The 15,871-nt window shown below is 35.7% G+C and overlaps 1 protein-coding gene across 1 annotated transcript in view; it reads right to left on the bottom strand.

The window, feature by feature from the left end:
• Positions 1 to 5,311: 5,311 nt before the first annotated feature.
• LOC136826869 (transcription factor Sp9-like) overlaps positions 5,312 to 15,871 on the bottom strand; it is a 114,455-nt gene continuing 103,895 nt past the window's right edge. Inside the window, exon 3 of the mRNA XM_067084383.1 lies at positions 5,312 to 9,820. Within this exon, the coding sequence (XP_066940484.1) occupies positions 9,624 to 9,820 (197 nt within the window). The 3' untranslated portion in view covers positions 5,312 to 9,623. The remainder of the gene's footprint in view (positions 9,821 to 15,871) is intronic.

The following is a 15,871-nucleotide window of genomic DNA, read 5'->3' as shown; positions in this document are numbered from 1 at the left end:
GCTACTGCCACATTTCACCTTTGACCTCTGTCTTACACGTACTTCCCATGTCTGAATAGTGATGCCCTTCCTTTCCATCGCCTGTCTCACGTCATATATCCAGTCTTTTCTAGGTCTTCCTCTACCCCTCCCTCCCAGCACTTCTGAGTTCTATTAATTTTTCAGCAACTTATCGTCCTCCACTCCTTCCACACGACCAGACCTCTCAAAACACTGGTCCAGCCTCGTATCTTCACTAAGGTTTTTACCACTTCTAAGAATCTCAACTTTTCTCAGCCTCGGTTTCTTCTTACGTCAAATGAATATGGTAGACAAGCCAATCACCTTCACAGCTTTAGGCTCTGTTCCTTCATTTGTATTCAACGTCAAATCGTGATTATCATTCAATGAGCCCTTCATTCATACCCATCCAGACTTCCATGGACACTTCAAGTGTCTCCCCAGTCAAAGCTTTGCACACGCCTTCCTGCCTTTCTTGCTTCAACCGTTCTGTCATTCACCTTTCTCATCCTCCCATCATCGCTTTACGACATTTACTGACAGATAGGTATACAAATCAACTAGTCTTATTCTTATACCATAAATATTATAATTCATTGTTCCATATTCCTGGTCTTCATTTACCCTCATGACCTTACTCTTACTCACTTTTATTTTTAACTTTATCCTCTAGCAAACACTTTTAAGCTATTTTGCTAGATTCTGCTATTTCTCCCTACTCTCCCACAATTTGTAGTGTGTCATCTTCAGACATCAACCACACTATCTCCTCTCAAGACTGTGGACTGTCCTTTTTTTTACTTGTGGCATCACTTCATCGATAAGGGAATTAAACAACCATGGGGACATAATATATCCAAGTCTCCGTTCCGCTTTTACATCAGACCTGTCAGTCACCTCTCAGGAGCTTTCCTTCTATTATGAAAATCTTTAAATTGTAATCTTCAAACTTCTGTATTGCACGATACATCCTCAACACCCTCCACATTGTGTTTCTAGCGGTTCCGTCATAAGCCTGGGAAATTCATGTAAGCAACACAGCTTTTCCCTTTATTTTCATACTCACTCATAGCTGCTCCACAACACTGGAACCTTACCATCTGACTTGAGTGAATCCAGACTGTACCAGCAGTCCCACGGTTATTTGTGTTATCTTTCCCTTTGAAATTCTGCCCTACTCCTTCTCTGACCTCTCCTGCTACGCTAGAGTAAAACCAATATTCCTCCCAATCGTGGTATAGGAACATTTTTCTTATCCTGCTATATTTTACATACCCTGGTTAGCCTCTCAATCACAATATGACTACACTCATCTCATTAACTCCTGGTAGTTTTCCATTCCCCAGTTTCTTAATGATCCACTTAAAGACTTTGACCGCCACTCTTGCGTCATTCAACTCTGCCTCTCTTCTATCTACACATTCAGCTCTGCCTCTCTTCTATCTACATATTCAGCTCTGCCTCTCTTCTATCTGCACATTCAGCTCTGCCTCTCTTCTATCTACACATTCAGCTCTGCCTCTCTTCTATCTACACATTCAGCTCTTCCTCTCTTCTATCTACACATTCAACTCTGCCTCTCTTCTATCTACACATTCAGCTCTGCCTCTCTTCTATCTACACATTCAGCTCTGCCTCTCTTCTATCTACACATTCAGCTCTGCCTCTCTTCTATCTACACATTCAGCTCTGCCTCTCTTCTATCTGCACATTCAGCTCTGCCTCTCTTCTATCTGCACATTCAGCTCTGCCTCTCTTCTATCTGCACATTCAGCTCTGCCTCTCTTCTATCTGCACATTCAGCTCTGCCTCTCTTCTATCTGCACATTCAGCTCTGCCTCTCTTCTATCTACACATTCAGCTCTGCCTCTCTTCTATCTGCACATTCAGCTCTGCCTCTCTTCTATCTGCACATTCAGCTCTGCCTCTCTTCTATCTGCACATTCAGCTCTGCCTCTCTTCTATCTGCACATTCAGCTCTGCCTCTCTTCTATCTACACACTCAGCTCTGCCTCTCTTCTATCTGCACATTCAGCTCTGCCTCTCTTCTATCTGCACATTCAGCTCTGCCTCTCTTCTATCTACACATTCAGCTCTGCCTCTCCTCTATCTACACATTCAGCTCTCCCTCTCTTCTATCTACACATTCAGTTCTGCCTCTCTTTTATCTACACATTCAGCTCTGCCTCTCTTCTATCTACACATTCAGTAAATCTTCAAGATATTCACACAATCAACGGAGGACTGCATCCACTTCAGACTTTATCACTACTTGTATCTTTTATTCTGAGATCCATTTGTTAGTTAACCTTTTTATCTATGAACGTCTCTGTAAAACAAAAATCCTTATTCCATTAAGAGATGGTTTACCTCTCTTCATTTTCATGAAAAGTTTCTTTTTTCTCTCATTTTTTCTTTGACTACATTATTCAATCCTTCTATACCCCTGTAGATGATGGTTTCTGCCAAGTACCTCAGATAATCTCTGTTTTACCTTTAGCCTACTGAACTTTGTCACTAGCGACAGCGCCAGTGCACGACCCCTTGGCCAGGACTGGCCGTCATGGCCACATTCCGTTAAAACCAGCTGCGCATTCTGTGGACTTAGGCGGTGGATTACGTACCTGGTAGTTAGTAGACATTACCTAGTTGAAAAATCATTTTAGAGGCCATCTCTCTATGGGCGTATTGATATATATATATATATATATATATATATATATATATATATATATATATATATATATATATATATATATATATATATATATATATATATATATATATATATATATATATATATCATATATATATATCTGTCTGTTTGTTTGTGTTCTTCCTGTTTTTAATTTTCTATTTCAGTGAAAGCAGTTCTGATTTTTTGATGCCTAAAGATGTAAGTCATTTTCAGCTTCAGATTTTCTAACTTTCCAATAAGGATTCACATCTCATCGGTATTTACGAAGAGCACTTTTTACACAAATCCATATAGCATGGAAAAATTTTCGATGGTATAAGTATGGTCACTAAAACAGCCTAATGCATCACATTCTGTCGTGTGCGACAGGCGGTCTCGTATCATGAACCAAGGTCTAGAGAGTATATCCTATACTCTCTAGACCTTGTCATGAACAAGATGCTCATTAGGAGTCGTGACCATCCTTAGAGTTGGGTGGATTCAATGCGTAGAGTTCATGAACATTTCCTTTACGAGTCTTGTCTCGAGTTATTTATCGTTACCTGTTCCTGCGTTCCTTTCTAGGGTTTCTCTCATCTTCATTCTTTATCAGCTGTGTTACTAATATTTTCCGTTATTTCTCTTTCATACTGCAGCCACGTTTATTTATATGCAGTAGTCGTTGTTGCCTTTTTCATTCAATTATAGCCTATATTTTCTTTTTATTTTCTTATCACTTTAATTTCATTATCAACCGGATCATTTTGGCTTGGCTGTTTGTACTGCAAAGACGTTGGCAAGAGATATTAATGGGAGATGATGGGTGAAGCTGAGGAAATTAGCAAAAGAAACAAGTAAAGCAGAGGTACAAAACACGGAGAGGAAATACCTGTCAAATTACTTCAGAGGACGGTAATCACTAGGCCAATATACTGTACACACAGTGCATGCATGCATGCTCATACAAGTATGCTGTATAACTCCTCACCAGTCGCTAACGGTTTGGTGAATTTTTTAACTGTTGCTTCTTGGGCGTCTCCATTATAATCAGCATCAAGAGAAACTGGTTGTTACTTTTGCAATCAAATATCTTACAAATAATGTTATTTGGGTCCATTATCTTTTTTTTTATTTGAGGAGATTGTCAGCATGAAGGAATCTAATTATCCTCTGCTTTGCTAGACCTAGCGGCCACTGACCTTTTAACTACAAAAATCTCCTCCTTTATCTCTTTTGATTATTTAGAAAATACCCTTTGGATATTCCTCATATTATCAGTATATAAGTGGACATACTCTCTTCTCTTCACTAGTTCTTCCAAGTAAGCAAACCGTAATTCACACGCAGCTACCGTAAAGCAAGGGACTGCTTTATCATCGTTCCAGCACGTCAAGTTATTACATATCTGTTTTGTATTTAATTCTGTGAACATATTCTTGAGGTTTAGGTTGCCAGCTTCTGGTATTCTTTTTTCTTCTTCAGATGCCGAGTTCAATGTTTTTACTTGGAATAGTATAGTTCTAAGAGCAACATTAAAAACAAACATAATTTTAGTAAGGCGAAGCCGGCTTTAAACCCGATTCAGTTTTGGATTGGCATCAAGCATATTTTTTATTTATATCACATTTACCATATCATTGCTTCATACCTGCGAGAGTTCTGGCAACGTGGCATACGCCCATGTCACTTCCAAGAAGCCCTACAGAAACACCCAGCATCTGACGGAAATGTTCAAGATCTGAAAAACTCTTGCCAAATGTGCTCCGCAAGGCCGGTATGAAGCAGGATTACACCTCCGTACAGATCATTTTCAAGGATTTTCAAGAAAAATTAATAGCCGTGGCCGTGTAGGATTTATTGTTCTCCAAAAACACAGTATTATACACGTAGGCAAAAAAAAAAAAAGAGGAGAAATGTAATAGGCTGAACAAATGCAAAGTAATGTTAGCACCTTTTCAGTCCAACCAGAAATACTTTTTTCCTTCTAAACTGAGTAGTCTACGTCTACTCCCACTAAAGTAACCAGTCGAAAATCATGGGATCTTAGAACCCCGCCATGTTGTGGGTTATCTGATATACTGTGAACCCTAACTATTCCCTTAGACGAGCGATTTAGTGAGCGAATGAGAAATCGACTGTCTGGGTCCTCTTGCTTCTCATTAGTCCATTAAATCACTGGACATAAAGTAAAAGAGATGAATAAATAAAAGACACGAAAACATGCATAACTGTAATCTTGTAAAATCTATCTATTTTGATTTTAAAACGTACATATAAACTAGCTTCCAGGAAACAATATACAAAATATCATTTAAGCAGAAGGAGAACGACTCAGCTAACAACAAAAGCAAAATTGATATTTGTAAGGATACAGAAACTTTCATATATATATATATATTATATATATATATATATATATATATATATATATATATATATATATATATATATATATATATATATATATATATATATATATATATATATATATATATATATATATATATATATATATATATATATATATATATATATATATATATATATATATATATATATATATATATATATATATATATATATATATATATATATATATATATATATATATATATATATATATATATAAACTGTTCCATGCCACGAAAATAATATTTCATTGTGATTAAGAAGCTTTTTGGATCATTTCTTTCGCTTAGCGCTGATATCGGAAGATGCGATTGACTTTGTTTTATAGCTTTTTTTTTTTTTTAGTCCCAGTCGTGCCTTATCATTCAACTGACATTTGACAGATGTCAAGGGAGCATGGAAGAAAGCAAATAAGGAAGACAAAATATGAAGAAATTACAGATGAAATATTTGTATTAGAGGTGGGAAAGACTTAATTTCAGATGAAATATTAGTAGAGAACTCAAGAGAGCAGGATGTAATTTAGGAGTGGTTCATGAGAAAAAAAGACGCGCTAAGAGTGACATACCAGAACAGAACCTCTTATCGCCTTTTCTTATGCAATACAAAAGATGTTATCATAATCACGAATCACACCTGTTCTGAATAGAGAGGAAATATCCCAAAGCCAAACCTGTCTGTCACTCATACAAAGAGCGAATGAATACATGAAAGAAAGTATTATATATATATATATATGTGTGTGTGTGTGTGTGTGTGTGTGTGTGTGTGTGTCTGTGTGTGTGTATCTATCTATTTACCTATCTATCTATCTATCTTTCTATAAATATATATGTGTGTGTGTGTGTGTGTGTTCATCACAAGGCACGACATGGAGTTAAAGTTCAGGGCAGATTATATTCGTACTGAGTTAAATGATATTGGTAAGAGAAAGAAAAGAGAGCATCTCCTTCGATAACAAAGCAAGATAAATAATAATAAGGTGAGGCTAAATAGATGACTTTTCCGGTAGTGTCCAAAAGGGAGGAGAGAGAAAGCCTGCAGCGGAGGCCGGAGATAACAAAATAAATCCATTTACCTATAATAGGTTACATGTGGAAAGTAATGCGCATTTCCCTTGCAATCTAGTGATCAGGAGATACGGTTAACAAACAACGATTCTGGACGATCGTGCATTCCCCACATCCTCCATTTTATACCCTGTAGCAGTTTTGCACTGAATAAATCACTGTTTACATTCGTCGTCATAGTTAATAATAATTGTTTACGTTTGTAGATAGAACAGTGAGGTCCTTATTTGAAATAAAAAAATTTTTTCCGCTTTTTGATCTGACTTACAAAGCAAGCGCAATGTACTCACACTCACACACACACACACACGCTAGCATCATCAATATAATAAAAACAACCACGAACTTCTTTGCGGAAAAGAGTTGTCGGGAGCTGCGTTCGACCCATCTGGTTCCGTTGAATCTCTAGTGAAAAGTTCTGTATTCGAAGAAACATGATGATGACTTGGAACGCAGCTGTTTGTTACTCCTGACTGGAAATTGTTGACTTGGAATGTGCTTCCGGATGTCACAAAGAACGCAATAAAAAACTAAATATTGGACATCCAATCCTGAAACGAACGCTACAGGAACAGCTCATATCGACAACTGTCACCGAAAATCAGTCCAAACCTATGAATCTTTCGGTTCTGAAAACAATATGAAAGTGCCAAGGATGGACCACTTCGTATTTCTGTCGTCATATCCAAGTAACGAGAACTGTGCTGGCAATGTTCAGAAGATTTTCCACTTATAACAAGAGGAAACTGCTAGTTTTTACTGTTATCCAAAATTTTCACGTTCTATCCGATTGTTGCTGCTCCCTCGACATATCATCTGCCAGAATGACCGCAACCTAAGTAAGGATTTTAATTAAGTAAGGCGCGTCTTCGTATGCCAGTCGAGCACTGGAGTATAGATACAATCTTGCAACGCTCCTGCACAATTCCGTCTCCTTTCTGCCTGTCAGAAACAAAACGCGCCATGAGTCACAGCCTCCCTGAACGTCGCCAATGGATATGGCCATAACAACGCTAGATAAAAGTTAACCCACTATCAAGTCCCGGCAGACATGTGCCAAAGGAGCAGAGACAAAGCGACCTTCAACCGATCATGACACGGACGACACGAGCCGCCAAAGCGACCCCAGAAGTTAATGTATGAAGTGAGCCCTGCTTGTTTTTCATTACTCCTTACAAAGGACAACAATAAGAGAGCATTATGTAAAATAATCACAAAAGGAGGTAGAACACTGGTACCGTATGTATAGACAACCGTCAAACTTCTGGATAACCATTAACTGCTAAATGGCCGACGGATATGCGTATGCCACCAATAAGGCTTTCTAACGATTCCTTTGTGAGACTCATCTACCATTGCTCATCACATTCACCGTTAATGGGACAGAACGCTGAATTGTTTCTTCACCTAATCAGTTTATATCGCTTAAGTAATTGGACAGTGAAAACAAAAGACCAAACATCATGATATTGTCAGAGGAAAATCAAGGAAATGTTATTTATGTATAAAAACAACGTGTGTGTTATGTATGCATATGTGTATGTGTGTGTGTATGTATATATATATATATATATATATATATATATATATATATATGTGTGTGTGTGTGTGTGTGTGTGTGTGTGTGTGTGTATGCGTGCGTGTGTGTGTGTAGGTGTGTGTATGATTTATGTATTGTAAACGATGACACAAAACCAGAGTACTTCATCTCAAATGGAGGTTTTCAGACATTTATCAGCTAAATGGATATCCAGTGCTTGGTTAAAAAAAATGGACACTACACAACTAGAAGACAGATTCTTGACAGCAAGTTACTTAACATCTTCAAGGTAGATATTTGAACTCTCGTTTTCTTTCCTAAGATCCGACTTCATCTCTACTTCGTACTACTGTGAAATTGAATTTGTTTGTGCGTTTATGTAACATTGACAGAAACAGGTACTTGTAAACGAGTAGATAAAAGAAGGGGAGAGAGAGAGAGAGAGAGAGAGAGAGAGAGAGAGAGAGAGAGAGAGAGAGAAACTGGTTACCACTGGTACATAAAATGTGCGAAAAACAGTCTATAGACACAACCCCTGGGACCAGTTTCATAAAGTCTGCGAAAAAGCCTAAGTTTTGTACCTGCCTGAATCGACACTCGATCCATTCGGCTACTCTCATGGAACCGTCCATCACGAAGGCAAGGAGAAGGGGAAAATAAACACACGAGTCAAAAGATATTTTTGAGAATCGAAATCTGATTTTATTTGGAGGCAAATATACTATGTAAATATATATGATTTACAAGGAAACTTTAATTTGCTATCAAGAAACTGTCCAAGTATACATATATCAGAATAATTATACTGTATACAGTACGTATGTAAGGCCTGTTCACAGCAAAGCGGAGTCAAAAAGTTCTCCACCCCTATTTTTTATATATTTTTTTTAAGTTTTGATTGTGCTGCTCCTCCACCTGTCACCTACAGCATATGCTCCTCTTGAACATGAATTTTCTAGAAGGCTTTGAAAAAGCTCCTCCTCCTCCTCCTCCTCCTACTCCTCCTGCTCCTGCTCCTCCTCCTCCTCCTCCTCCTCCTTCCTTCTCGTCCATAGATTCTGTTCGATCTGAGCATGAAGAAGAGAGAGAAAGAGAGAGAGCTCTGCTCTTCTTGACGACTGGCGGGTAATTCATTGACCTGTCCAGGTGAGACTTTTCCCGAAGAACTGGTAGCCTTCATTTATCATTGAAAGAGTAAGTGGAACAGGAAGGGAAAAATTCTTTCTGTTTTTCTTGATAGTCTGCAGCTATTACAAACTTCGGGGTATTTTATTGTAATGCACAGGTATATATAAGTAATTTATTCACTTATAAAAAGGTAAAAAGGAAAAGAAAAGATAAATTTGACTAGACTTCTAACTTGACAATAGATTTTATCCTCATCAGAGAAAATTCTACACTATTCTCGCCCTCTCTTTCTCTCTCTTTCCCTTCTCTTGATCTGAAAGTATACTTTCAAAATTGTGCGAAAACTGATTACTACAGACAGACATTTTCTAATAACATAATTTATAAGGCTATAATGAACCCAAAGGTACAAATAAGTACTATACAAAAGAAACGGTTCCCTTTTCTAGAATATAAATTAAAAAGAGCTTTCATGAGTGACTGTCTGAAATCATTTCAACTTCATTGTCTATTAGTTAAATGCCATGACTCTTCCATCACCAGACAATTCTAATAACAATAATAATAATTATAATAATAATAATTATAATAATAATAATAATAATAATATGTTCACTACACATAACATTTTTTTTTCATAAATTCACTCATCTTTTTTCTTAAAAAAATATGACAGTATAATACACAAAGAGAGAAGTCGTCCTTTGAGGACCTTTTCATCTGCTTCTTAAGAAAAGGGTGTAGGATACCTAAGGATATCTAAGGAAAAGGAGAAAAGTCGCTCATTGTTGTATCTATCCTAATCGGGAGTTGGACACGCCCCGCGAGGGCTAGGACTTCTCTTGATGTCGGCGACGTTGACGATGGTGGTCGGGCTCTGTCCCCTGGAGGAGACACCTCCACTTCCTAGGACGCCGCTGCTTTCCAGGGATTCCTCGCCATTCAGTTTGTCTCTGTTCGCGGGGCCTCGCTGTTGCTGTCGCCTAGGTGCAGGTCCTAAATTCGTGGGGAAGAACACCAAAAATGTCATTGGTACAAAAAAAAAATAAACAGAGGCAGCAGTTCATTGAATCCTAATGAGAGGACCAAATTTAAGAGTAGATTATGAGGATCTTTCCCAGACAGTGACCCCCAAGGGTTTTCGGGGGTCCTTTTCTAGGACTAACATTTCTTGGGGGTCGTTATCTTTATAATATTGACAGTGTTTTGCCTATGTTTTTACGATAATCCCCATACGGGCTTGTACTAAACAATCCACAAATGTGGATACATACTGGGTTAAAACCTAGGGGGACACCATCTGGGAAAGATCCGGTTATGCTAGTGATATCACATCAATGAAAATCAGGCCTAATTATCAAAATATCTCAATACTTTTATGCAAAGACATCAGTTACTGCCTTCCTTCATTCTATACAAGTAAGTTATTTAGAAGGAATCTTACTTATTTATGAAAAGTTCGTATGCCTTCTCACCGCGAGAGAGAAGACTACTTAAGCCATGAGTCACTCTGCATGGTTTGGAAATTACCTGACATTCATGTTATACGGTAAAATAACTTCATCAGATGATGTAAACCACTGTGATGCAAGAGATGTATAAATAAAAGAACACATATGGCATATAACGAAAAACCTGTCATAAACTGCCGATCGTGACTGAAATATATATATATATATATATATATATATATATATATATATATATATATATATATATATATATATATATATATACATACATACATATATATATATATATATATATATATATATATATATATATATATATATATATATATATATATATATATATAACAGAATCATTTCTAATTTTATTTACACAATATATGGTTCTGTTGTCATGACAAAAAGAAAAGTATACTAAAACAATAACATTTTGTGAATAAATCCTTAATTTCAGTATTAACGCTCCATGACGTCTTCTTAACTTCATTTATTATCACTGCAGTTTACTTTTCATTACCTTATACTCTAAGGACGCATTTATTGTTAAAACCCCATCTATAACTTGCAAGGCCTTTTATCGAGGAATGACTTCAAGAAATTTCAATTACGTGATCTATTTCGGCGTTAGATTTCTTCATGCTGGCCACTACTTTATCCACAAGTTCACAAGCAAAAAAAAACGACCTGGTGCACACATATGAAATCACTGCAGGTGTTTTGATATATATATATATATATATATATATATATATATATATATATATATATATATATATATATATATATATATATATATATATATATATATATATATATATATACATACATATATATATATATATATACATATATATATATATATATATATATACATACATATATATATATATATATATATATATATATATATATATATATATATATATATATATATATATATATATATATATACATGTGTTTATGTGAGTGTCTGTATGTCTGGTCAGCAGCAGTACCTAGAAATTGCTGCCCTGCGGAGTACCGGTAAAACTGGATACTAATGCGCTTTGTACAAAGCGAAGAGGTTTATTGAAGGAGGTTGTGCACCCATGGGGGGATTGAAAATCCTAAATGCCAGATGAGCCTCTTCGCTTGACGCCAACAGTAATTAGCCTTTTATTCCTGACGAATGTCTGGGAAAAACACAACTACTCCCACCATTCTTGGTGTGTTGAAAACCATCAAGTGACAGACATCATAGGACTTGAGACACACACTTGCAAGCATAGTGCAAAAAGCAAGAATGAAATTTTTTGAAGTCTTAGGATTTGTGATAATGGTAAAAGAGTTCGAAATTTAGGGAAAAAGTGAAAGAGTTCAAATGTTTACGTCCAAGAATTTTGTGGAGAAATTTGATCATTACCATAAAAGATTTTTCCTATAAAGTGTGCAGGGTCCTTGAAGAAAAACCGAAATATCAATCGTAATTTTTATAGAGAAATTCTGACATAATACTTGAGTGGGTTTGGAGAGTGGGAACCGACTGCGTAAAAAGAGTTGTGTCTTTAGTATTTTGGCGTAAATGCAGTTAGCTAGAATGGAAAGAGCCTTTCGGAAATTTAGTCTGAGAGATATTTGACTGTTCAGAATGCATAATTTTCAAAAATGAACATTATGTTTACTTGGGAAGTTGAAAAGTTAGGGCATGTGTAAGTACAAGTGATTTTCAACTTGTTCCACAATAGTTATGGCTTATTTACTCCTTATTTCAAATCAATATTATAATTTTCCTCAGCTTGCTTCCCAAAAACCTTCACCAATAGTATTGCAGGTTAGCTGTGAGAGATTGTATCTCCGTGTGCTCAATGTCACGCCCAGTATTTGCAACAGACTTGATATATCACATGCGTGTTATATCAAGTCTGGATTATGACTGCGCTGTAATTTGTGGGAATTTTTTGATTCTGACCTTCTTCTACACATATGTATATGAACACACACACACACACACACACACACACACACATATATATATATATATATATATATATATATATATATATATATATATATATATATATATATATATATATATATGTGTGTGTGTGTGTGTGTGTGTGTTTATATATGCATATATAAAATCATATATATGCATATATATAAATATATGTATGTATATATATATATATATATATATATATATATATATATATATATATATATATATATATATATATATATATATATATATATATATATATATATATATATATATATATATATATATATATATATATATTGTGTGTGAAAAAGATTTAAGCAGGACTGATGAAAGTAAAATAAAAAAGTTACATTCAGGTTCTGAGAAACATAATTTCTCTCTCTCTCTCTCTCTCTCTCTCTCTCTCTCTCTCTCTCTCTCTCTCTCTCTCTCTCTGCGTGCATGCGTGCATACGTCCGAGCTTATGATAATGAACGGGTAAAATATTTCTTCAGTTCCAACGATTTTCGCCGTTTTGTTGTCTTCGCGTAAACTCTGACAACATCTTCCGATTTTCTTTCAAGGGGCAACTTCTTAATTGAGATTAATTTCCATTTAATTACATGAGAAGATTGGCGAATCTCTCCCTTCCCCCCACGCGTTTTCCCTTTTAATCCAAGAATCAGATGAAGGGGAAGGGGAGGAGGAGGAGGAGGAGGAGGAGGAGGAGGAGGAGGTCTGGCAGAGAGAGTTCAGAATCTTTTGGAAAGTAGTGCGATTCCATTCTAGGATCAAAAATCACATGTGCTCTTGCATAACTAATGATGGAATAGATGAATACGAAGATGAAAAAGCATTTGCTGCGCAGGTGTATGTACGGGAAATTTGTGACAAGACACATGTGGTAAAAAATTACATTGGATATACAACGGAAGGTTCGTGTAGCTTAGATCTGAAATTTAATCAATCATCAACCATAAATGGTGTCTTTTTACCGCGAACAACTGATTTTACTTATTATTTTCAAAAATACGGTTACTGAATTAATGCACACTATCGTCATTTTCTTATAATGCTATTTTATATGATTAGATCGATGGGTGAGGCATCCTAATGGCCTTATTAGCCAAAAGAATGCAAAAAGAGGAGGAAGGATAAGAAGGTGCTTAACCCCTGGGAGGCATTGCGCTGCCTCTTCAAAGGTGGAAGGTCATAAAATTAGCAAAAGTCGGACGAAGGGAAACATTCCAAAGCCCTTCAGGAGAGTTCAAGGAACAGACACTGAATCGATCAGTCAGAGGATTCCCAATGTCAAAAGACGACCTTTATACGAAAAAATAGAAAAGAAAACTTCACAGCGTCAGCCTCTTCACAGGTCTTCACAGAAGGCTCATCAGTAGAATGTTGAGCATTCTATATTTCTTTCTATTTCGCAGGAGATTAAGGTTTTCTGTTCCAACATCTCTTTGCTCCCTCCAGCCAGCATTCGACCGTTTTGCACCCCACTATCTTCACAAAACTTCTAAATTAGAAAACTTCTTCACTGCTTCCTGACTTTTATTCGAATGACCAAACCCCCCCGCCCCCAAGCCCCACCAGAAATGAACAGATGCATCTTTTCACCTTGAGTCATTTTTATATTCATCTCAACTTCTACGTTGCCTCATTCGACTGCACTCGAAACCATGTTCCATTGTCTCTGTTATTTCTGCTCAGATCCCGAAATTTTACTCCAATTTGACTGTAATACCTGTTTACATAACATCTGAACAGCGACTTCTTTACTTGGTTTACTTGATTAGGCCAGTCTCTTGGTCAATATCCTACTCTGTGTACCTATTGGTGTCATTGGGTTATGCTCCTTCCAATTTCTTTGAAGTTATATTGGATTTAAGGTTCTGCTGAAGAGACCCTCTTTTGCTGAACAATGATTCAGCATGAAAAAAAAGACTTGTTTGACCTTATATTTTCCAAGGAACTGATCTTGAATGTCAGACGAGAATCTAGAGGTTAATACTTGATGCAAATCAGAGTTTTATGTATAAAAGGTGAAGAAGCAAAATGAGCAGTTACCAGAACCAGAAGTGTTTCTAGATGACTTCCTGTTTCAAAATATAAACGAATAAATTATACCTTTTTCTGCTGACCATTTTGATGAGGCAATCGACGGAGCAAGTGTGGGCTTCTATGTTCGATTTTGCATGACAATATAACTAGTTGTTCTTCACTGACCATAATCTTCTAGGTCTTTTATATAAAGTTAAAAACAAATCAAAGGTAGACGTGATAGAGCCAAGTTCCTTCTGAAGGCTTATCGAGAGAAAATATTTAAGGCAAAGTTATTCTACCCAGAACTGGTTAGTCAATTAGTATTGTCAAAATATGCATTAAATATATTAAACTTTCCCATTTCAGTTACTAATTCGACATTAAATACACGTTCTGTTACCTTTTGATGTCATTCTCTCCTGGCTTCATTGACGCATTGATGAGACACGTTTTCTAATCTCTCTTCCAAGCACACGGTTGCACAGTCCCTACAGCTGCGATGAATGAATGTCCCCCACAACTCTGTCCGTTAGGACTACTCTGGTCTGTTTATCTAAGTGCGCCGACAGCACATTAAGATTACGGTGTTCCCAGATCGTGCTTTCCTCTCTTGTTAACAGAACCCTCAGTCAACTTCCTGTCATGTGTCATTTTCGGTTTCTTATGTACCAACTTGCATATCACATGCCTGTAATGCTGAAGTATGATATACACATTTGCAAGTCTGCACAGCCACCTTTGGTAGTATCGCTATTGTCAAGAGACTTTTGAAAAGGCAGCTATTCAACACAATATAGTGCCTAAAATTTATTTTCGTGAAAAGCAAAAATGAAGTTCAAATGATCACGTCCCCTTAATTTCCAGCTAAAAAAAAAATACTTGTCACTCAATGCCAAGGCAGTAGAAGGTATCTAACAGATAAAGAAAAGAAAATGGTTAAGAACTTCTTTTGGCAAATATATGTTTACATATATGTTCTGGTCATCTCAGTTATTACCTGATTTCAACAGGTATGAGTACACTCAAGGCCAAATGGAATTCTGTTCTGGTGCTCGTTGTTTAAGGCTGCATTTCTGTTCTAGTGGATTTCAGGTCGAGAGTTTTCTACATAAATCCATTTTGGGAACATTACGTTTTGATATTAGAAAAAGTATCTAAAACATTACAGAAAGAAGAAAACTAAGACTTCCATCTACGAAGTGTATATATATATATATATATATATATATATATATATATATATATATATATATATATATATATATATATATATATATATATATATATATATATATATATATATATATATATATATATATATATATATATATATATATATATATATATATATATATATATATATATATATATATATATATATATATATATATATATATATATATATATATATATATATATATATATATATATATATATATATATATATATATATATATATATATATGTATGTATACATATATATATATATATATATATATATATATATATACATATACATATATATACATGTGTGTGTGCGTGACTCTTCATATATGTACCTATAATCAG

Source organism: Macrobrachium rosenbergii, chromosome 41 (genome assembly GCF_040412425.1).
Source record: "Macrobrachium rosenbergii isolate ZJJX-2024 chromosome 41, ASM4041242v1, whole genome shotgun sequence".
In the NCBI taxonomy this organism is placed as follows: domain Eukaryota; kingdom Metazoa; phylum Arthropoda; class Malacostraca; order Decapoda; family Palaemonidae; genus Macrobrachium; species Macrobrachium rosenbergii.
Note: the sequence above shows the minus strand (reverse complement) of the source record. Positions and strands in the feature narration are given on the sequence as shown.